The sequence below is a fragment of the Bactrocera oleae genome, chromosome 6 (genome assembly GCF_042242935.1).
Source record: "Bactrocera oleae isolate idBacOlea1 chromosome 6, idBacOlea1, whole genome shotgun sequence".
Taxonomy (NCBI): Eukaryota; Metazoa; Arthropoda; class Insecta; order Diptera; family Tephritidae; genus Bactrocera; species Bactrocera oleae.
Window position 1 is genome coordinate 66,561,853 of NC_091540.1, and position 23,109 is coordinate 66,584,961.

The window sequence follows — 23,109 nt, forward strand, 5'->3', positions numbered from 1 at the left end:
ATTTAATCGTGTTGTTGTTGTTGTAGCGGCAGATTTCTGCCGAGTTGACAGTCCTTGACCGGTTAAAATCTGGATCCGTTCCGGTTACGTAGACCCGACTGTCGTGGGAACGGAATCGTCGTTCTCTACGCTCAGCAATGGTTGTGTTCACCTTATTACGAGCTTTAGAGAATCCACGAAAATGTAAGCTTCGTTTTCGTTTGTCGAATTTCTTTTATTGACGTGACGAGCACAGTCGATTTAGCCATGTTCGTTTGTCTGCGAACTAGTATATAATATTGTACATATAAATTGAAAGATCAAAGCCAAGTTCTTGTATGGAAAACTTTTTTATTTGACGATATATCTTCACGAAATTTGGTATGGCTTATTGGTTAAGGTAACGTTACAATCTTTGAAAATATTGCTCAAATCGGACCTCTAAAGCATATTCATAGCTGCCATACAAAATGAACGATCAAAAGCAAGTTCTTGTATGAAGAATTTTTTATTTGTGAAGGGTATTGTAGCTTGGTGCAACCAAAGTTTATGTTTTTTCTTTTCTCTGTTATGACAGATCCAGGTCGAAATACTTCTTTCCATTTTGAAGCCACCTCATAGTTTAAAGTATAGCTTTTATTTATAACCTGCTTCACAAAGACCTTTATCAAATAGTAACCCTGATTCGGTGGAATATTCATTTATATACATTTTCTCACGTGTGGTTAAATAAGTTTGCGGTTGAACAGTTAAATGACAACGGCAAATTAGAGCATACACTGAAAAAACTTACATTTATTATTTTGAAAATCAAGATATATTTTTAAATATCGTAATTTCATTGAAACATTTTTTATGCTTAGGTCCATTTCAATGACATGTTTGGAATAACATGAGATACATATACAGATAGACAATATAATATAAACGGCAAACACATATACGTATGTAGCTCTAAGATTTATGTAAAATTATCAACTAAACTTATTGAATTGATTGCCTGCAATTGACGTTCCGCTTAAAACCGAGGCACTCTAGCGCCATATAACTTCTTGCTAACATTTAACGAAATTGTAAATTCGATATGCGTAAGCCAATACTATCTTTGCCGATTTGACTCACTTCGCAGACTGTGCACAGGTTGCCCTTGTATTGTGGGTCGAAAGCAGCACTACAGAAGGGACACGTCACTTCTGGCTTGCCGCGATATAGTGGCTTATAGCTTATGCCACAAATATTGAATGGATTGAATTCTTCATATTGCAATTGGTGTTCATCGACGGGATTGACTTCGCATGCCTGTAATATTTTGCGCACTTGTTGCGCCACTTCGGGGCGTGGTCCCAGCTCAAGCAATCGACGTGCAAAAGATGCAGCGGTCTTATAATTCTTGAGTTTGAAGAACATATTTAATGCTGTGCGCAGCGTAAGAATCTGGTGGACAGGTTGCAGTTTACAGTGTGTAAAGTAAGCCGCCATTTCGCAAAGTCGCTTCTGCTCATCCAATGTAGATTTTGGCATACCTTTGCGTTCGGTCTCCATCTTCAAACCGAGTATGTATTCCGAACAGATTTTTAACAATTGCTGAGTTTCTGCAATATCTTGTTTGGTTTCCACCACCAACAGTGGAATGTGCAGCAATATGGAATGGAATTTTTCGATGGCTTCGGTAAATTTACCGCCTGTAGTTAATTGGTAACCAGCCTGCAGACGCTGCACTAAATCATTTAATTTTACACCCAAAGCTGGGCGCTGATTCTTAGGATTGCTTTCGCCGCTGTTACGCAGTGGATATGCGGTTAATGGCTGCAAATTGGGCATGGCTGTAAAACTGGTGCGTGCACATGTGTAATTCTGTAGAAATAGCGTTTTGAATGGTTTGAAGTTTATAACACCTAATTGGTCGTTTAGTAAGCGGAATGCCGACTCAAATGAACCAGACTTAACGTGGTCCAAAACAAGTGGTGAATGGTTAGCCCAATGTTGTGCGGCAGAAAGTCCTTTATTTGGTGCAGCATAGAAACCGTTATCCAAAGCTGAGGCTTTAATTTTCGAAGCAAGTTCTTCGGGCACTACCAAATCATCGTCGCCAACATCCCAACCGGCGCCCTCATCGCCAACGCCTTCAGCGCCGGGTTCATCTAAAGCATCATGCATTTCATCATCACCATCGTCACCGAGACCCAAATCAGCATCAGCGCCCCAACCGTCACCTGCACCGACATCATCCAAAACAGCTGCATCGGCATTGGCGTTTAGTGCTTGCCTAGCTGTGGCGCTGGTACCAGCACGCGTTATCATTGCACCCTCAAAGAAGCCTTTCGAGACGGTCAACAACGGCCAGTTGCTCTCCACTGGCTGTATGGGAACCGGTGGCTGTAATAGCGTTGCATTTGGATTGACAATAGGCAACTCATTGCCTTCCTGTGTGATAACATTTTCCAACTGCTCGGCTTGTTCTTGTAAACCATGAGTTGCTGCCGTGAGGTAGGCCAACGATAGTTGTCCACAATTTTTTAGTATGCTTACACGTTCCTTAACATCGCCCAAAAGCAAGGCGCCCTGGTATTGAGCTGACACATCCTTGCGGATTTCTGCGATCTTATTCATTTTCTTGAGCTTCTCCAGATTACCCGTGATTAAATAGAGGAAGCTGAGCTTGTCAAAGTTCTTTGTGCGTTGGTAGCACATTTCGACCACTTGATGATTTCCCTTAAATAATTATATTTGTTAATTTTATTATATTATATATAAATTATAAATTTGTATCCTCACCTGCAACAATGCAGCTTGACCTAGACGATCCCAGCAGTCTTTGTCGTCTAGTGCCTTGGCCGCTTCCAAAGCGATTTCGATATTACCACATTCTAAAGCCAGCCCGAAACGTGTTTTCTCATCTTTAACGAAATGTAGCGCAACTTCGGGATATCCCTTTTGCTGCAGATAGGCAATGATACTCTGACCCACTAGCCGTGCATTGCGGACCATATGCAAAACTTCATCGTATTTACGATTAATGAGCGCCAACTTGAATTTATACTCCGTCGAATCAATGTGTAGTACGCGTGTGCGGCACTCGCGATCCAAACAGAACACCTGATTGCCTTTAACACGCGTCAAATAAATAGGCAAGTCGAGTGTGCGAATAATGCCATGATCGCCGTTAGTAATAGCGTATTTTATGTGATTGCTGGTAGTATAGATAAATACACCCGAATCATCCCAAGCGCCAGACTTGACGCGACAATTCTCCTGAATTGTGCACAAATACTGCAAACGACGGTCGCAAATAGTTACAGAGTGTTTGCACAGCAACGCCACCAATGACATATCAGCTGACCAAACAACATAACGGCACTTAGCCAATTTAATACATCCCACGGATACTAAACGTTGTACTTCATAGAGCGTAACATATTCTGGGTCGCGTATCAATAACATTCCGGTACCGGCATAAAATATCTCTTCACAGAATGTTGGAATTTTTTTAGTAACTTCATTTTTGAAGTTCTTAATTACCAATTGTTGATTACGATCGAGCACCGCGAAACGATTGCGCGCTACCCAAATGGCGGTGATGCCAGATGAACGTTTTGATTCGGTCTCATTCTGAGATTCTGAATCTTTTGGTATTTGATATAAATCATAGGTGCTATTTTCAAGATTGTTGGTCCGTGTGCAAATGAGCACGGCATTCAATGCAGGGTTATAAGACATGCTGTGTACTGGTGATTTACCACCTCCACGTAATTGCATTACAACGGTGTCTTTAGTAGTTGTGAAATCAAGCTTGCGCAGGAAACGGTCCTTTACATAATAAAGTAAGTTACCATGAACGGCGTAGGCCGGACGTTCACGTTCCAATTTGAATACCAGCATGCCTAGTAAGATAAAAAATATTTGCGTAAAGATGCGCATAGTAAAAAATTTGTATGTTTAGTGTACTAACCGCCATCATGACCAGCAGCAAACAGATTTAATGTGGGATGTGCAGTGAGTATCCAAAAGCGTTCACCGTCACGTCGGAAGGTATACAAGCATTGTCGCTTTGTCATATCCCATACTCGAATGCTACGATCTTCTCCGTTCGAAAGTATTAGGTCTTGCCTAGGATGGAATAACACACAGGAAACATTGTTGTAGTGACCGCGACATGTATCGACTTCCCAAGCTTTATACTCGTTCATTCGCCATAACTTGACAAGACGATCGTCAGCGCCTGATACAATGAGTGGCAAAGTGGGATGGAAACTTGCCCAATTTACGCCACGGTCGTGTCCCTCGAGCACATGTTTAACTACGGCGTCAGCTTGTCCAAAGAGATCGGTTGCACCAGGATGACCCTTCAAATGGTCGTCCAGTCCACCGGGTCCAGGTGCAACATTTTTCTTACGTAGCCCGGAAATATCCCACACTCGTACAGTTTGATCCAAAGATGCGGAGACTATTTGATCTTCCGTCGGATGGAACTGAGCACTCATAACATAGTGATTATGTCCAGTTAGCACACAAATGCAATTTCTAGATTGCCAGTTCCAAATTCGAATTGTCTGATCATCTGAGGAACTTAAAATCCACGGATATTCATGATGAAATGCAACTGTACGAACATAGTCCAAATGAGCCAAGAGGGTGAAAATGCAGCGACGTTGTTTGTAATTCCATACTTTAATTTTATAATCATCGCCTCCGGATACAAATAGTGGCATTTGTTGATGGAAGGCGACACTTCGAACCGGTCCATCATGCTCATCGAATTTTTCGAGCAGTGTGTGCATGCGGTAATCCCAAAGCTGAATTACACCAGTGTGTAAACTGGCAAGAATCCATGGTCGTTTTGGGTGGAAAGATAAACCCTTAACACGTGCTGACTTTGATTCAAAGTTGGTCAGCATCTTGGAATATATCAATCGTTCTGAACTTTTCGAAGCTATGATGGCTACGATTCACTACTCTTGTGTTACTTGCTGAGCTGTCGAACTTGTGTGTTTTTGATTTTGTCGTAAATCCAATTTTAAAGCTCTAAAATATTGTTTTCAATTAAGTAGAGTAACTTTTGGAGTCACAAGTGATTCGACCAAAATACTTAATACTTGGTAAAATTAAAAAAATTATTGGAATATGTGCAAATATCTTTCTTCGCTGAAAAAGTGACACGTCAAGTTATTAATCGTCTACTACTCAACTGTATTCTTCTATTACAATACTTCAAGCATCAGCTGTAAAAATAAATTAAATATTTTTAACGTATTGTTTTTGCTTTTATTTGAGTAAATTATTTACTTTTGAATTAAATTGGCAAATGCGGAGATGCAAAATGGCTACATCGAATATTGTATTGTGTATAAAATTAAATTAATAAAGTTTTATGAAAAATTATAGTAAAAAAAAAATCATTCGAACCGATATTAAAATTAGAATTGGCAACTCTTAGTAATTATTTTTGTTTTGTTTCTGCCGGATAAATTTACATTTTTCAACCCATTCAGATTCTCAACAATTATTTGGATCAATTGAAAAGTGAAAAATAATCCGAGTGTCAAACAAATTATTAAATATATAATAATGTTGGCAATTACCGCATAATACAACGTAATAATGACTTTAGCACATCGCGCATTGTTCACTTGGTTCATTGTGCTAGTCTTCCTCATTTTACTTTGTCTCCGATTGGATCCACGAACACACTGGAGTTGGTTTGTTACTTTCATTCCGCTATGGGTATTTGACGGAATATTAATAATTTACGTGGTTATTAAAATTATACGCAAATGGAGAAATTTAAAACGACTCAAGGAGTTGCTAATCTATTACCAATGGTACATTTGTGGTGTGCTGCTGAAAATCGCTTCTCAGCTAATGATTTGTCTGCGTTTAGAATACCCGCAGTGGGAGATATCAATATTTGTCACCATGATACCAATATGGATATTGCTTTCCGCGTCAATTGTTTACGTATTTGGTCGACTGAACAAAATTGAATCTTGGTGAAAGTTACACATTATTTTTATTGTAAATTATATGTTTAAAAATGTAAATTCAACACATTTATATACTAAATATAGGTAAGAAGTAAGATATATACTCTAAAAGCCGTATTTGCTTTGAGTTGCTTTCCGATTTTGGCGATTCGCAGACCACATTGCTTGTAATTCAGCTTCGTTGGCTTTCGCTTTGTGAGCCAGATAGGTGATTTGATGTTTTCGCCTAGTACCAGCTACCGGCTCTTCGTCAACTAAAACGCCAGTCGGCTGGTAGGCAGTAGAAGACGCTAAAGCTGTACGCATCCATTCTTCTCTACTTGGTAGTACCTCGGCGCTTGAGATATCCAGAACTTGTATGTCTTCTTCTCTTTTTCTACGTTTGGAACTACTGCCTGCCAGTGCCTGCAAAGCAGTCTTATCCAAAGATGGCTGCTGAGTTCGTTTTTCTGCCAAACGCCTTTCATTTTCTACTTGCATATTTCCTTCTTCACATTGTTTGCTTTCTGTAATTTTTCTTAAGAATTGAGTCGTTGCGTTTGCCATTTTAACAGCACGTTCCGCGACCATAGCATTTATTTCGTTAATGCTAACCTCTGGTAGTTTTTCTTCGGAATTGAGGGAAAAGAAATCACCGGGTTCGTCACCACTGTCGTCACTGTCACTGCAGTTGACCAGTGATATTTTTGTTTTATCGGTGGGTTTGTGCTTCTTTATTGGTTTCTTTATACCATCAACACCTTCAGTGTTACATGCGGGACGTCGAGATTTTACAGCATCCGGAATAAATGGATTGTTTGTAAGTAATGGAGCTTTTTTCAACTGAGGTGTTAATTCATTTGATACGTTGCTAGGAGCAGTCTTCGCAAAATTTTGCTCCGACTTTGCTTGTGGTAGCATGCTTAATAAACCGGACTTTTTTTGTCTTTCGGATACGTGTTTGCTTTTCCCTTTACTAGCAATATCTTTTTCAACATCACTAAACTCTTTCAATGACGGAATAGTAATTTTTACAGGTCCTTTATTGGGTGTCACATGCACAGGTATAGGTTTAACTTCTTCGATCGGTACTACTGCCTTTTTATGTAGAAATTCATCGTCTTCCTCTTCGATAACTCCATTATTTTCAACTGTATGTTTGGGTAATGGAAGTTTTGCAAAAATTGGCGTTACGTCCAATTCTTCTTCTGGTGCTTTTACTTCAATTATATTTTTTGGTTCAGGCAATAAAAGACTTTGTGATATTTTATTCTCTGGAATTGTTGTATATTCGGTTGGCGCATAATCTTCTTCGTCATCGCTTATTGTGCCTGGGCCGAGATAACCATTGACCGCTAGTGTCACCGATACAACTCCCCCATTGGTTTTAGTATTGGAAGCGGAAACTTCTTCTACTTCGGAATGGTCCGAATCCTCATCACTGCTGGCCGCATATGCAACTAAAGACATTTGTGAATAAACAAAAAACACGTTATATATTGGAAAATTTATACAAAACAATTGAGAATATATTGTTTACTACGACAAAGTTTAGCAGATTGAACAGCTGTTTGTTCATATATACAGACTTGCATTTCTAATATGCGTTTGCGTCATATTAGTAATAAAAACCAATATTAAATATTTATATAAATCTAAATATAAAATCATAATTGAACTCTGCGGCTCATTTACAACAACATATTGAGAACATGAACTATAAAAATTCAAAACAAATAACATAAACAAAAACTTTCATAGAAACTAAAGTTTCGATTAATAAAGTTTTAAGTGGAAACACTTAATAAGTTTCTCCATTTCTCAAGGTCTTAATTACAAAATGTATAACAATCATTGACTTCAAAACGGAAAAGGAAGTTGTTACCTAGTGACGAGAATTCATCATATTTCATATTTAAGAATTTCTTAGTATTCATTCTCATATCTTAACTATAAGAGTCTGACTTGGTCACCTTAAAAATGTTTTGTGTTCACTATTTTTCTCATTATCTGCAAAAACAGTCACTTACGATTTATGCATGCATATGAATGTGTGTGTCAATCGATTTACAGGATGCTGCAATACTATCACGAAGATGACTTCGTTAGAAAACAACCACCGCAAAAGCGTCTGTCTATATAGTCAACAGCATTGCCTATATTACCATCCACCGCCCTTCGTAGAGCCAAAAAAAACACTTAGTTTCGTTACCAGCAATTTGCCACTTTTGGCGAGCTACCGACTGACCGACCATTTCAGTCATTTTCGAACATGAGCGCCGTGGGTTTCAATAAAAATAAACGCGCCGGCCCGGTTGTTGTTTAAACACAAAAAAATAATACAAGTAAGAGTAAAACAAAATATGTATTTAAAATACAAAATAAGAAGAAAGTGAAAAAATAGCATATATATATGAATTTTTTGTTTGAACAAAATTTTTGAACGATTAACACTAAAAATAGACCAAACGGTTGTCTATTTATTACGTGTATAAGGGATTTGCAGTGCGGCGCTTAGTGGGAATACCAACAACATCAATATATACATATATACAATTTGCACATGAATATCTATCTATGTATAAGCAAAATTTGTGTTAACAAAAAATTGAAAAATTTAATTTAATGAACTTGTGTCACTTATATGTACGTACCTAAGTATATTTAGTTGATCGGATTGAAAAACTTAAAAGCGCTTTTTTTAGTAAAGACTAAGCACATTATTCAAAAATAAATACTTATATACATAATTTTCAAAATGCCTGCATCGAATACGATAGTGTTGAAGAGTCTTTCCATACTGCTCGGATTATTCTTCATTTTTGTTGGATTACTTAAGTTGACACCAGCTATTAGCAAGGATTTGTTCAAGGACTTGGTAAGCATTGAGTGAAATTTTGTTAATTTTAGTTATTTTCCACATATGTGTATGCTTCTACTCGTATGTACCTATATAGGTGAAACCATTTATCTTTTTCATAAATGAAAAATCAATGATTCTGTTGATACATAAAGCGTCCATAATTATATATATACATACATGTGTCCTATATGTTTATGTATGTACATCTGGGAGATATATATATTTATGTATGCTTATTGATGTATATATTAATTTGCTGCACATTTGTAAGGTATATGACATATGCAATCCATAAGGATCTACCAGGAATTATTGATTTTTTCTGTTTGAATGTCTTCGCAAATTTGAAGGCAGAATATTTGTGTGTGATACGCTTATTGTAGAAAAGTTTTCCAATTATACTAAGGGACGAGGATTCAAGTCCGACTATTTATCGTTAGAGTCATGCCTGTGCACAACAAGAAAACTTTATAATTAACTCATCTTGTGGCCGCATTTGAAAAATGCCTAGTGGACGATTTATGAACTTTTATGTATGTAAATAATAAAGCTTGTTTTCCGCCATTTTCTACGTGGTCCACCAAGGTTATGTTAAGTTAAGATAGAGAGGGTTCTCACTTGGACAGCCTAGAACGCGAATTCGTTGTGGTAACCAGGGAGTTGAATAATATTTCATGATCGTAAACGGAAATTGAAAAAAAACACATGTTATATCATTTATTCGTTATGAGATCGCAAAGGCTTTAAGATACAATTTCCTAAATGTGCCAGTGGTGTCCGGCATAGAAAGAGCCCATACAGATCTTTGATTTATCACATCTTCAGCGATTTCTCTATTATGTCATATTTTATAAATATATTTTTGCTTTATTGAGCATGAGACTCTCAAACCTCATTAGTCGTGAAGCCTATTCTGCTTAATTCATTTAATTCATTGCTTATTTCCATGTACCAATTAACCATATTATCGATCATAAAATACAACTTCCAGCTGAGTGTATACTCAGCTATTTATTTATTTAGTTGGAGGCACTTGAAAACTTCTAAGTACCCAAAAACATAGTGAACATCGAAAATATTATAGTTTATGTTATTGAACTCATGAAGCGCGCTCCGTAATTGTACAATTAATTTTCTGTGTAAACAAAGTTTTATTGAAACACTTCTACTAGGTGGCACAAAATAAAGCAAATAAACATTTTTATTTGCAAAATAAACGCTTTGAGAGAAAATTGGATTGCAAACCGAAAATTTCAAGTGGATAATAGATAAATGTCAGTATAAGAAATATACATACTCTATAATTTATAATGAAGGTGAAAATTGAAATGTTTACTGCTGTTAATATGTATTTATATACCTATAAATACGCATGTAGGAACGAATAATTTTACTTTATTGTTTGTATATTTGGCTATGGATGGATATTTCAGCATGTGAATATAAAATTTGCATAAAAATTATTTATTACTTATAATTTATTTATTTATAACATAAGTATGGTAGACATGTGCCACAGCAAATTTCTAAATAGTCTATGTGAGGGAAATCATCATCGCATCTTTTTGGTTTTGGCAGCTGCCGTAGCGATATTTTCCGCTCAAAATTGTGACGCTTTTCCATGACGTACATACATACATATATGTATATGTATACACTCATGAGTGAATATGTAATATTTCCTCAGATAATACATTTTATGGTAAAAACAAAATAAGTTTTTTTCCGAAAGATACAATATAATATAATGTATGTATGAAAAACATTTTTTTCTTCATTTGAGTTTTCAAAAACAGTTTTTGCAAATTATGACAGGTTTTATAGCACTAAAAATAAAGCTGTCCCCATAGATTCAAAATCGAGGTTATTATCATGACGCGTCTTCTCTACATTGCAAAAAAATTTTAAATATACACATTACATATGTATATATGTAAATATATGTAAACTTGTCAGAATTTATATGCATACTTCCGATTTTACTTGTTGAAATAAAAGCAGTTCCTCAAGCACAAGTAACAACACGCTTGTACAAATTTAAAGATATTTCAAAGATGAGAAATATTCGTACAAGTATACTCAATAAATACGGCATATACGTACGTACATATGTATATGCAATAATGTACGTTAATGTTTACGTTGAGTATATATAAAAGTATATGTAAAAAAGAAAAAATTACGTACCATGCAAACATTAATAACATACATATATTTATAAAAAATGCAGTAATTTGTAAAGATGTTTGTATACTTCCATATCATAGAAATAGAAAATATTTTGTTTTGAACTTGAAATTTTGATGGTCTTTTGCAATGCCAATTCTTACAGTGCGAAAGCGAAAAGCGTTAATAAATTTCATAATAAAATTATTTACTTATGCATTTACATATATATGTATGTATGCAAATTTAAATGGTAAATACATGTGTATAGGCAAAAATCATTCTGAACAAAAACCATATACAAAAATATTATGTCTGCTGTCTTTGATGTGTTTTACTACCTTACATACATTTTTGCAGCATATATTCTTAAGCCCTAAGCACATTCGCTTTTTCTAAATCTTAAAATAATTGTGCACATATTTACACCCTGAACAGTGTATATTAAGTTTGCCACGAAGTTTGTAACACCCAGAAAGAAATGTCGGAGACCCTATAAAGTATATGTACATATATAAATATTTTGGGGGTCTGTATAAACGCGAACTAGTCCCACATATTTGGAGATATCGTTCTGAACACGTATTTTTCTCCACAGGAGCTAATTTGTTGAAACCTTCGATATCGGCCCACTATAGCATATAGTTGTCATACAAACTATATGAATAAAATCAAGTACTTGTCGTGTTATTATCCCTACAAATTGTGCCGTTCGGAAGACTATATTATATAGCTGCGATTCAAGCTGAGCGATCAAAACCAAGCTACAAATATTTTTACACTCTTTTACGCTATAAAAAATGCACCTGTAAGGGGTATTATAGCTTCGGTGCAGTCGAAGTGAATGTTTTTTATTGTTTTTTGTTGAGAAAACTTAATAGAATTTCAAATTGTTAAAACAAAGTTAGACATTTTTTAAATAATCAATTTTAATTTTTTCTATTTTAATACTTAAGATTATTGTTAAAATTGTATTGCATTTGTTTATATTTTACAGCGAACAGAATATGTAAAATATGCCAAAGTTTTTCCGCTGGCCACAATGTTTGGCTTCAAAGTGCCCTCAAAGTGGTATCGTCGAACTGTTGGTATTCTGGAGATAACTTGCGGGCTGGCTATGGCACTTATTCCATATCGTACGTTGGAAATTGAACGCATACACACATATTTACCCATCGAAGCATTTTTTAATACAATAATCACTTCAAATTGCAGATAAAGTAAAAAATGCTGCCAATGTAACTCTGTTGCTATTAATGATTTTGGGTGTCTATCAACATTGGATGGTCAGCGATCCATTCGAACGCTCTGGACCGGCGCTTGTATTTACATTCATGCTAGGCGGACGACTTGTTGTATGGTATCAGGTATGTAAAATGCAAATCAAGACAATTGAATTGAATTCTATAACATTATATTCAAATTACAGACAAGTCGGAAGGATAGTGAACTAGCAGCTGCCACACAACCACAAACGAATGGCGTGAAACAGGATTAAGAACTCAATAAGATATCGTGGAAAGCAAATATTCACAATCAACTCATTTTAATAAAATATACGCATAATTATCTATGATAAAAATGTCTTGCACATCACATCACATCACATCACACTTAAGATAAACATACATACATATGTAAGTGTAATTTGCACATCAAAGCAATCAATTCAATTACAACAATAATGAAAATGACAAGCATTAAGTTCTAATTTATAGCATCATATGCATAAATACATAAGAAATCTCTAAAATTTTAAATTCAAAATTTTCATAACTGCATTGTCACTATTTTGTATCATAAATTACTGTTTTCTTTCAAATTAAAACTAAAGCCCGTTGTAAATCCGAAAGTCTACCAATAAATGTGCTCAATACACAGTCAGTAAATACCTACACATAATTATCATATACTGAAAGTTCTTAACCGCACGATTTAATGAATATTAAAATAACATAATTCATAAATGTCACGTAGTAGAACTTCAGTTATCATTTCAAATTTTAATCATCGATTTTTTTTCAAATAAATTTCGCACGCAATTTTAATAAAAATTTCAAACTGAAATCCCTTCTTTTGCTGATAATGTGATTTGCAGTAAGTACACTAAAAGTGAGCAAACTTTGCCCAAATACTATGGTATTTTTACTCTATTAATTAGTATAGCAGAAATGAATTTAATAACTTCAATAGTTTAATTGACTTGGTTTCGTTTATATCCACTAAATTTAAATTAAAAACTGAGTTTTCAAAGTTATGCCTTTATTTTAATATTTTTAACTTATTCCATACAATAATTGGTTTTTAGTACTTTCTATAGCGGTTAGTATTATAAGCAAATTTCGTGAATTTCGTTAGCTATATGACATATAAGCACAGCGCAGATACATACATACATATGTAATTTGTTTAGTAGTAATACCTTTGTTGCAAGAATTTAACTATCTTCGCCTGTTGTTAAAAGTTTTAAAGCTTTTTCCAAATTATCAATAGCTGTTTTCACATCATCAAAATTGAGAGCAGTGCCAGCGAATTTAGTATATTTTTGCGCTTTCATTATTTGTTCTGGTGTTAATTGCAAATCAGCAACTGGTGTTGGAGGTATGTATATTCGACTGGGCTGTGCTTGTGGTACATAAGGTTCGAAACCACCAGGTTTCTCTTCATCGACTGGTGGACTTGGTAATTTGTTTGGATTATTTAGAACCTCATCAACTGTAGGTGGAGGGCTTTGCGGTGGTGATGGATCTGGTATTGGTGTTGGACCAACTTCTTCATCGGCTGGTGGATCTTGTGGTATAGCAGTGATTTCAGGATCACCTTCACCATCAGCTAAACCATCACTACCACCATTTCCGCCTATGGCACCACCTTCAGCTGCGAACTCATCATTACCGTCTGGCATTGGACCGGGTATGGGTGTTTCGCCATTTTTGAGGCAATTGTGGATGTATGCTGCCTTCCACTTGGCATATTTACGATTGTGTATAGATTCTTCGGAGAGTTCACCAAATGTTTGCAGCACATCGTAGATGACACCACTGGAGTAGAATGCTTTTACTACATTTCTACAAAAGAAAGATTGAATTAAATAAAGCTTTGTTTAAAAATTTCGTTAAATATATTACAGTACTGGTGGTACTCACTTGCCAAAATTTGAGTCACGGTCTTGTTTATCAGCGTAAAGGAATAGTTTTAAAGCATAATTTTCCAAATGTGCCTGTGCCGCTACTTCGTTAGTAATTGCTTCATTTTCCGTTTGTTGCTTTTTTATGTTTTCCAACCAATCCATTATTGCTAGAATCAAAACAAAAGTGAGTCACTTTTACGTCAATATTTGATTTCTTTTACACCCCTTGCACAATCTTACATACCCAAGAGTAATTTGGTTACATCTGGCTGCTGCTTTGAAATTTTTAATCCAATTTGGAGAGCGTAGAGCCGCGCCCAATATGCCACAACAACATCACGCGAATCATGCTCTTGCGCGATCTTCAGGAAATGCTGTATTTGTTTTAAAGTTGGTGGACACGGCGGAAATTCCATAATTTCTGTAGTTATTAATTGCAATAATCGAATTGGACAAAACAAATGAAGCAACTATAAAGTCAACTCTAATAAATGACAGTAAAGCGACATCTATAGGCGAATAGCATAACATGGAAAAAAGTTGCCGTGTGTATAGTTTTCACAAATTTTTTTTTCTAGTTTTTTGAAATTCTGAAATTATGTTTAACGCATTAAGAATAGATAATTCTAAAGAAAGTGATTTCTATAATCAAAATTGTGCAATAATATGCTTTTCATATTGTTATTGCAATTAACTGATCTATGATATAGCCCAAGAGTCACAGCACAATGTAACACACATTGCTTACTTCGGCCTGTACCAAGGCTTATGATATGAGTAAGTAACGCCGAAATTTTGATTATGCAACGTATATATATAGTTTCAAATTATAGTAATTAAAGCCAGCTACTTCCTTCTACTCTCTGTGTACTGTTAATATCTCACGCTGTTGTTAAACTTCCCATAGAAAATTCTCATATAAATCACTATTGTTTATTGTAGTGGAAATAAAAAGAACAATGCAAAATCCATCATTACCACTAGTTTTTTTTGTTTTTTATTAATGATCAAGTAGAAGCGATTTATAAAATTTCAAATAGACAAAAAACTGTGTGAAGATATCGTATTCGAAGTGTGACATCGCCAGTTTATAAGATCTAAACATGATATGATGTATAATTATATACTAAGAATATAGTACGCATGTATTTTTGTTATTATGTTGAGTAAATATAAACATTTTGCTGCAGTTGTCTAAATGGAGGAATCTAAATTTTTAGTTAATTAATTATTTAAATACATTTAAACTGTCTATACGATTTAAAAGGTACAAAACAATTTACGTATTGGTATGTGTATTGAAAAATTTGGAATGATTATAAAGTATTTACTTATATATTTGTACAATATTGTTTTTAAGGCACGGATTGTAGATGCATATACAAACAAATATTTATTATTTTTTTGATTCTTTTTTTTTTACTTTGTGCGCCTTTTTTGCGTTGCAACATATTAAATCATGATTTGTGCTCATTCAATTGTCTTTATTAAGGTACCACTTACTATATATCTATATGTAATTATATGCTTATGAATAGGCTGTGCGAACACAAAAATGGAATGAAAGTTTATGCAACTTTTGTAGCAGAACGACGCACACAATTCGCGTATACTTCTTAATTAATTCATTCTTAGTTACATATAATACATTTAACAATTTTTACTTAAGGCACATATTTATCATGCTTATCTACATGTGTTTTCATGTTACTATTGGTTCTAATGTGAATTTCCAAATTTGATTGTGTAAATACACATAATCAGTACAAATGGCTAGCGCGATTTTCGTTTTATATTTTAAAATTATCTATGCAAATTAAGATTCTAGTTAAAATTCGTTGTTGGACACAAATGCAAAAGATTTCTTCTTTAAGACAGTCTTAAGTGACTATAAATATACTGCAAGTTAATATGTACGTAAATGCATGTCATAAGTACCAACTGCGTTTTTGGCCATTTGTGCTGAATTATGAGAACTTTTTGTTTATAACTATATGATTTAACCTTGTGCAAATTGCATAAACTTACGACTATTATTTCGCGTTATATTGCTTCGAGCACTTCAAAAAAAAGTTGAAGTTATATATGTGTAGACTTTTTAACTTAAAACTGGTCGGTTTTTTTTTCTTAAAATGGACGGAATTTGGGTACATGCATTGTTGCAAGTTTAAATTTCGTGATTAAAAAATAATGTTTCGGGTCGTGCCTTTCTAATCCTTAAATTTATGCTTTTACACTCATTTCGTGAAACTTGTAGTACTACGTCACTTTTTTCGACGCAAACGTTTTCTTTCACGACTGCTTCTATGCATAAGCAAACCAAGCTCTTCTGTCGATAGATGACTCCACCACTAGGCCTTGCCTTGCACTAACTCAAAACGCGTTTGAGATTCTTTGAATTGCTTACGCTTTTTTGCTTGCACATTTTGTTCGGTAAGGAATAGTATACCTGTTACTAAAGAAAATACTGTTCCAACACACGCCAGCACAAATGACCAACCGAACCAATTGTTGGCGTGCTCCGGCATCCAGCCATTACGGTTGCCAAAACAAGCAAAAACAATAACAGCAATAGCTGCACTCACACCTGTGCCCAACATTACATACCCTATTAACTTTATAAGAGTCACAAAGTGTTTTTGGTCCGGTCCAGCGCAGAGAAAGAATACCAAAACACCCACGCATGATACTAGCGCTCCAATGAATGCAAGCGTATAGAAAAACTGTGTCGCAATCATGAATGCAGGCAATAAGAATCCACGAATCTCGTCATAGCCCGTTGTGAAGGGGTCATACACCCAGCGACATCCCACAAAGAAACGGCGTTGATTATTGTCATTCACATCGGCCAGTGATCGAAAACAATGTACCCATAATCCTAGACGTTCTAGTTTAGCACCAGTTATCCGGTCATCACTAGCCAGCCAATTGGGTGTGGCGAATGAGATGACAATCGCAACGAAAGCAATCACAAACACACCAACGCCACAGGTGCCTGCCAATGTACGACGCTTCATTGATGGTACAATTACTTTATAGTGTGTGGTCGGCAATTGTTCTTGTGAGTCCTGGCGTGCGATATGCGAAGATTTTTGCATGCTTTAGCTTGCAAACCGAAAAATTGTTTTGATTAATGCACTGTTGGTATTTTCTTTTTGGGAGTGGTGGATTGTGTTGCTGCAAACTGACAGCTGTCAAGAAGCATCAAAAAGCATTTATATGGTTGTATTTGCTACAGTGTTGCTTTTATGCACATACATAAGCTGTGAATTTCTCCAAATACTACTTATGTATAAGTAGTAACTTGTAGTAACGATTCTTCTTATGAAAAATGCAGTAAATTTTAAAATTGTATTTATAAATGCTTATTTTTTCTACATCAAAGTATAAGATAATTTTCGTTTATTGAAGTTAGCCTACAACCTGTCTGAAAGGTTTGTGTCTTCGATAAACAGCACCATTTGACATTTTCGCTTTTGTAAGCATTTTTAACGAAAAATTTTCGTTTGACTAGCTTATATTTGAGCTATTAGTTTTTTTACTTAAATAAAAAATTTAAAATGTTTTTGAAATAAGATATATGCAATCCAGTATTAGTCAACGTTGCAGTTATTATGGAAGTATTAATGGCCGCCGCGAACATTGTACAAGCCTAGATTATAGATTTACTAGATTTATACAATGGCCCCGAAGACGGTTTATGTAGCTGTAAAAATGATTTAGAAATATATTTTTAAATGGAGGCTGTAATTTTCTTATATTAATTTCGAATAAATTTAAGTCGGCGTTGTTCAATATTTAAATATCAATCAAAGTCAATTTATAACGTTTGTTTGTCAAACGAATTTAAATTTTTCTAAAGCCGGATGTTAAATTATTTATTTGAGTTTAAGCAATCATATAATCTGTTGTTTAATTTGTTGTTAATACCGATATCTCGCTAATAAGTAATTTAAGTTGAGTTAGAACAAAAATATAGACCACAGACATAAATCATCTTATTTAATTTCAGGTTTTAAAGCTAAATAATATCGATTAATTATGGCATTTGTCGTGAAGCGTGCTAAAATAGCTTGACGCTTATTTTATATATTATACTTCCTTCAGCTACTAAGTAGATATACATATGTATGTATTTGTGCCTATTTAATATTTAAAATGTGCATATCACAAACAAACTGACGTATTTAGTGAGCTTCATGCCTAGCATGCCGATCACTGGCGCAGCAGCTAGAGTGATGTTGATCTTGTTTCTTATTGGCTAATCGTAACATGTCTGAACACACACACACTTTTAGTGCTCCTTCGATACTAAGCTGTCTGTTTTAATACGCTGCTGCGGATGGCTTACTTGTTAAGCTTTATTCCGTGCGTACAACACACCTTTTTTCGAACTTACGTCAATGTTAAAATTTATGTTCTTCGCACCTGTTGCTTTCAATATTTGTGCAGATATTAGTCAACAAAATCAACCAATTAGAATACTAAGTTGACTTTGATTAATGGCACAGTTTCAATTATGAATAAGTGGTGCGCTTGTGAAGCTTTAACGAACTTTATTATGCATTTATATATATAATATAATATATGATTGGATTTAATTTCAGGTATCAAAAAATGTAGGAAAGAACAATAAATTGAAAATATATACCTTGCATTTATGTAAGACATGAAATCGGAATAAAATGCTGTTTTGTAACTGTAAAAAAAAATCACTAAATAGCTTAAAGGGTTAAAAATCGATTTGCAGATTTGCATATACTACATACGTCGAATGTAGATATGTATATTTGAGAATGTTCTCCGAAAATTTTAAGTGGATCCAGTAAATAGTTTCCGAGATATGAGCGTATTTGTAGGAATTTTTTAACTTATTGTAGTCGCTCTCAAAAATACATACGCGTTTTTCTCGAAGAGTTGGTTTCAGAGAGGGCGGATTTTAACCAAGTTGTATATACAATATAATAACAAACGATCAAATTTGACTCGGACTGGCCCATACAAACTGCGCGCACAAACTGAATCGACATACATTTTTTTCTTAGATCCAGTACCACCATTTTTTATGTTCGTGTGAAGTTTAATCTTCATATGTCATAATCTTCATTTGAGAGATAGCAGAGGATCTCAACATCTCATATGGATCGACTCAACATATTTTGGTTAATGTTAATGTTTTATGTATTTTAATGGTCGTAATAAAGATTCTAGACTATATACTTGTACATAGCTAGATACTGAGCATTCATCGAACGCATCATTAATGATGAGGATGCTGGACGTGGGTTTATGAATCTGACGTCAAAACTGTCTAAAAATCTTGAATATATTCGAAACGGGCCGAAACCGAAAAACTAAAAATTCGCTAAAAGCACTGAAGGCCATTTCAGCTACTCAGTCCGGGTCAAATTTGATCAGATGGTCCATATATATGTACATACCTACATATCTTTAATCATAAAAAAGCCCTTTATAAAAACAGAATAAACGCACAAAATTCAAGTTTGTATTTCGAAATTGGAATTGCGAATACACGTGTTACGTAGTGTATGACCTCAAATAAATTAAAAAATTTTATGACAATATCGGCGATCTCTTTTCTGTATTCGAAATCAAATTAATTTTTGTTTTTATTTTTATTTGGTTCAAATTTACATTAACCATATTCTATATATGTATGTGTATACGTGAGTGCTTAGGGGTATTGTTCATTCGCTTTCATCTTTTGTGTAAAACAATAGGCTCGAAACTAGTCGCTATGTAAATTTCTATTCCATTTAAATTCAGATGGAATTTTTTAAGTTTTCAGACCACTTTTATTGGTAACTAATATAAAATTGAACCATAAATAGATGTCACGAAAGAAGTGTAAGGAAAAACGTTTTCAAAAACAAAAAAAAAAAACAAAAGAAAGCAGGCAAAGCACAGTTGAGTGCAAGTCACGTAAATGTGCGGGCGTTGAACCTGATATTCTATTGACCTTGAAATTTTGAAATTTCATACTTTTCTCCCTTTTATCCTATCTGCGAAAATATTTGTACGTGAGCAAGCCAAGTACATATCACATCTGTGGTATGTATGGCAGAGCATAACATAACGGGTTTAGATATGCGTGAAAATGTTTAAAGCTTAGTTCATTAATTTTGCTGAAATTTAATGAAAATTGTACGAAATTTGTACTAAAAGTTTTTTTTTAATAATCATTTTGGTACTAGTACCAGTATTTTTCAATTATCTTCAATTCAATTATTAAGTTTTTTTCTTTTTTGCAAAAGAATTCCAGAAGTGTTTATGCTTCCCTCAAATAAGCCCAACTTCTAGTATATCCAACGCAAAGGAAGCATCTTTGCTACCATCAGCTGGTATGTTAATAATAACTTTTAGAGCCGATAGGTCTGAAGTTCGTTCAGGCAACGTGTTTTAACCATTACTCAGAGTTATACGAGGGTGGTCCGACATACATACATATTCTCACAGCCTGCCTCAAGAGATCATGTACTATATCTCCTGGTAGACAGTTACTGTCAAAATTCCAGCCGAATAGGAAAACGTATGGAAGCGGTAGAGTCTGCGGACAGTAATATCGGCCGGTGATTCGATTTTTGTACGCTGACTCTTATTCTTCTACTACTCTTCTCCTTTTATGGTGACAAAAAAAAACTGGTTTAACCACTTTCAACGTGTTCGCAGTTCAGTTTTCTCTCTTATCTTTCTGATGCCAAAACGAAGATTTTCACGCACAGAGTCTTTAACTTTTTCGATATTACCGTCATTAACAGAAGTTGATGAACAACTCGCATGAGGCCAGTTTTCGATGACTTTACGATCTTCACTGAAATACTTTATAGAATATACGTTATAGAGTAGACGATTTCGTAGCAGTGATTCCGTTGCAAACACAAAATTTCAAACAAACTCGTGTTAATTTTTTTCATGGTAAAAATCGCCAGACAAACTTTTCGCATCGTAAACAAACATATTCCAAAAAAAAAAACACAAATATACATACTTTACTTAAACCTCAAAAAAATATAAAAATTGTACCTAACTGGGAAAATTTTTTTATTGATTCGATTTGTTTTGATTCACAGTTTCAATAAACCAGTCCGGGTCAAGTTTGATCAGGTCGTTTTGGATCGCTTTATCCTCACAAAAAAAAAATTATGCTTTTATTGCAATTGGTTTTTAAATTATCATGTTTGCGGGTTTTAAATAACCACCCATAGAGCTGTAACTACGTGCCCAACCTAGTGATATGTCGCATGCACTTGAATACTTGAACACATACATATGTATGAGTCAGCTAATAGTCGACAAAATTGCAATTATTTTTTATGTAAATCTGTGTGATCATTCCGTAAATTTCCTTTGTCGGTTTATTCATTAATTTTAAACATTTAAATACAGTTATTGATATACAAACGAATTTTTATTATTTATGAGTAAAGTAAAGTTTGATAATTTTTTGCGTGGAAAATGTTAATAATTTATGCATACAAACATATGTAAATATGTATATACATATGGTACGAATATTTGCGCAATAATTTTTAACTCGCCTATTTCATTTACTAATATTGCTAATTATTTACAATTACACTCTTAAATAATTATGTAAAAATAAATAAAAATTGTTCATTTTCAAATTTAAGACATACATACATACATACGTACAAATATACTAGGGTACATGCATAAATAATTATGTATCAAATAAAAACCAAATAAAATCAACAATTGAAATATGAGATTAAGTATAATTTTGAGAAAATGGAATTAATTATACCTCAAAATTATTCACGTACATTCTAACGGGGCCTCAAGCAATTAAAGATTGCTAAAAATCTGAATTGCTAGCAATATTGCCAATGGAGACTGTACATTGCTAATTAGCAATTGATGTCTTAATATATTTCATGCAATACATTGCTTGCAATGAACGGTCATTTTGATTGTTTGACAGATCTGTTTTCATTTGTAGGCAGAGGCAACATGTACATTAGGGTGGAGCGAAAAAAAATCTGTAGACTAAAAAAAAAAAAGAAATTTTTTTTTAACATCTAGAGGCGGTCTACTCAGTTTTAAAGAAAATTTTGAGTAAAAATTTTTTTGGACAAGAAAAAATTATTTTTGGTACATTTATATAAAAATTACCGAATGTGCCGGTTTTTGACTTAAAATTTATTTTAACGCTTGTGGAAAGCATGTTGTCATTTAACACTTTTTTTAAAACCCCATTTTTTAATGACTACAAAAGAGGACTCTCTACAGCTTCTAGAACACTTATCAAACATTTTTTACGAAATAAATATTTACTTTAAAACTGAGTGGGCCCCCCCAGATGTTAAACATTTTTTTTGTCCAAAAAGTTTCTTGTTTTATAATCTACAGATTTTACCTTCAGGCTAAGCAAAAAATTTGTTTTTCGCTCCACCCTAACGTACATGCATGCATAGTTTCGGTCGCATGATGACAGCAAAGATGAAATGTTTTATGTTGCGTAAAATGCAATTTAGCAAAGTAATATTCAAAACATAAATTTTTACTAAACATGAAAAATAGTAATCATATGCCTACATATGTATGAAAATATGTGTATGGTTAATTTATTCTAATAATTGTCAGCATATGTAAATATCATCGTTCATATTTAATTATTGAATTGGTAAATAAACTTCCAACAATAATTATTTAAGTTTTATAATATGAAATATTATTTTTCCAAAAAAAACATGCGTCAAAAAAAAAATTTTGACTGTTTTCATTTTCCACATAAATTTTTTTTACTCTCATAAAAATTTTAAACGGTTCAAGAGCTCAAACATGCACTATATCAACTCGAATATACCAACCCGACGCCACTTCGAGAATGATTATCTCATGATAGCAAATACCCACACAAGAATATTGCCAACTTTAATGGCAATGTATTTAACAGATGGTTAGCAATGTACATTACCTGTGGAGATGAGGCGTAAGTAAAGCTCTTCAATCTCAATCTGATCATGATA

At 34.2% G+C, this 23,109-nt stretch overlaps 6 protein-coding genes across 7 annotated transcripts; 2 read left to right on the forward strand and 4 right to left on the reverse strand.

Annotated features, from left to right (window-relative positions):
* Positions 1–773: 773 nt before the first annotated feature.
* On the reverse strand, positions 774–5,159 carry alphaCOP (coatomer subunit alpha). The gene is made up of 3 exons (XM_014247587.3): positions 3,929–5,159; positions 2,755–3,860; positions 774–2,691 (listed from the first exon to the last, which is right to left on the reverse strand). The coding sequence occupies exons 1-3, from the start codon at positions 4,872–4,874 to the stop codon at positions 1,042–1,044; spliced, it is 3,702 nt and encodes a 1,233-aa protein (XP_014103062.2). The 5' UTR covers positions 4,875–5,159; the 3' UTR covers positions 774–1,041.
* Positions 5,160–5,404: 245 nt separating this feature from the next.
* LOC106627374 (transmembrane protein 60) lies at positions 5,405–6,071 on the forward strand. The gene has a single exon (XM_014247466.3). The coding sequence runs from the start codon at positions 5,578–5,580 to the stop codon at positions 5,968–5,970; it is 393 nt and encodes a 130-aa protein (XP_014102941.1). The 5' UTR covers positions 5,405–5,577; the 3' UTR covers positions 5,971–6,071.
* Positions 5,968–7,510, reverse strand: LOC106627373 (proline-rich protein PRCC). Its single transcript, XM_014247465.3, has one exon. It carries the CDS (start codon positions 7,407–7,409, stop codon positions 6,066–6,068), a length of 1,344 nt encoding a protein of 447 aa, XP_014102940.1. The 5' UTR covers positions 7,410–7,510; the 3' UTR covers positions 5,968–6,065.
* Positions 7,511–7,962: 452 nt separating this feature from the next.
* Positions 7,963–13,035, forward strand: LOC106627398 (novel acetylcholine receptor chaperone). Of its 2 annotated transcripts, XM_036364622.2 has the most exons (5): positions 7,963–8,284; positions 8,720–8,817; positions 11,966–12,104; positions 12,184–12,335; positions 12,398–13,035. In XM_036364622.2, coding segments are annotated over exons 1-5 (459 nt in total). In that variant the 5' UTR covers positions 7,963–8,283; the 3' UTR covers positions 12,467–13,035. The 2 variants fall into 2 exon arrangements, with proteins under 2 accessions (XP_036220515.1, XP_014102966.1); XM_014247491.3 differs by having other exon boundaries at positions 7,966–8,817.
* Positions 13,036–13,213: 178 nt separating this feature from the next.
* Positions 13,214–14,590, reverse strand: Vta1 (vesicle trafficking 1). Its single transcript, XM_014247487.3, has 3 exons — positions 14,343–14,590; positions 14,115–14,265; positions 13,214–14,036 (listed from the first exon to the last, which is right to left on the reverse strand). The coding sequence occupies exons 1-3, from the start codon at positions 14,512–14,514 to the stop codon at positions 13,406–13,408; spliced, it is 954 nt and encodes a 317-aa protein (XP_014102962.2). The 5' UTR covers positions 14,515–14,590; the 3' UTR covers positions 13,214–13,405.
* A 475-nt stretch (positions 14,591–15,065) lies between these two features.
* sinu (sinuous) lies at positions 15,066–17,294 on the reverse strand. Its single transcript, XM_014247480.3, has one exon. It carries the CDS (start codon positions 17,194–17,196, stop codon positions 16,450–16,452), a length of 747 nt encoding a protein of 248 aa, XP_014102955.1. The 5' UTR covers positions 17,197–17,294; the 3' UTR covers positions 15,066–16,449.
* Between the last annotated feature and the right edge of the window lie 5,815 nt (positions 17,295–23,109).

Excerpts from the sequence above, each read along its gene's own strand:
- alphaCOP (XM_014247587.3), bottom strand. The coding sequence starts at position 4,874 with ATGCTGACCAACTTTGAATCAAAGTCAGCACGTGTTAAGGGTTTATCT. Across the intron at positions 3,861-3,928 it reads TGCTGCTGGTCATGATGGCG|GCATGCTGGTATTCAAATTG; the intron begins GTTAGTACACTA and ends TTATCTTACTAG. Across the intron at positions 2,692-2,754 it reads GTCAAGCTGCATTGTTGCAG|GGAAATCATCAAGTGGTCGA; the intron begins GTGAGGATACAA and ends TAATTATTTAAG.
- LOC106627374 (XM_014247466.3), top strand. The coding sequence starts at position 5,578 with ATGACTTTAGCACATCGCGCATTGTTCACTTGGTTCATTGTGCTAGTC.
- LOC106627373 (XM_014247465.3), bottom strand. The coding sequence starts at position 7,409 with ATGTCTTTAGTTGCATATGCGGCCAGCAGTGATGAGGATTCGGACCAT.
- LOC106627398 (XM_014247491.3), top strand. The coding sequence starts at position 8,698 with ATGCCTGCATCGAATACGATAGTGTTGAAGAGTCTTTCCATACTGCTC. Across the intron at positions 12,105-12,183 it reads TATGGCACTTATTCCATATC|ATAAAGTAAAAAATGCTGCC; the intron begins GTACGTTGGAAA and ends TTCAAATTGCAG. Across the intron at positions 12,336-12,397 it reads GACTTGTTGTATGGTATCAG|ACAAGTCGGAAGGATAGTGA; the intron begins GTATGTAAAATG and ends TTCAAATTACAG.
- Vta1 (XM_014247487.3), bottom strand. The coding sequence starts at position 14,514 with ATGGAATTTCCGCCGTGTCCACCAACTTTAAAACAAATACAGCATTTC. Across the intron at positions 14,266-14,342 it reads TGTAACCAAATTACTCTTGG|CAATAATGGATTGGTTGGAA; the intron begins GTATGTAAGATT and ends TTTTGATTCTAG. Across the intron at positions 14,037-14,114 it reads CGTGACTCAAATTTTGGCAA|AAATGTAGTAAAAGCATTCT; the intron begins GTGAGTACCACC and ends TTTCTTTTGTAG.
- sinu (XM_014247480.3), bottom strand. The coding sequence starts at position 17,196 with ATGCAAAAATCTTCGCATATCGCACGCCAGGACTCACAAGAACAATTG.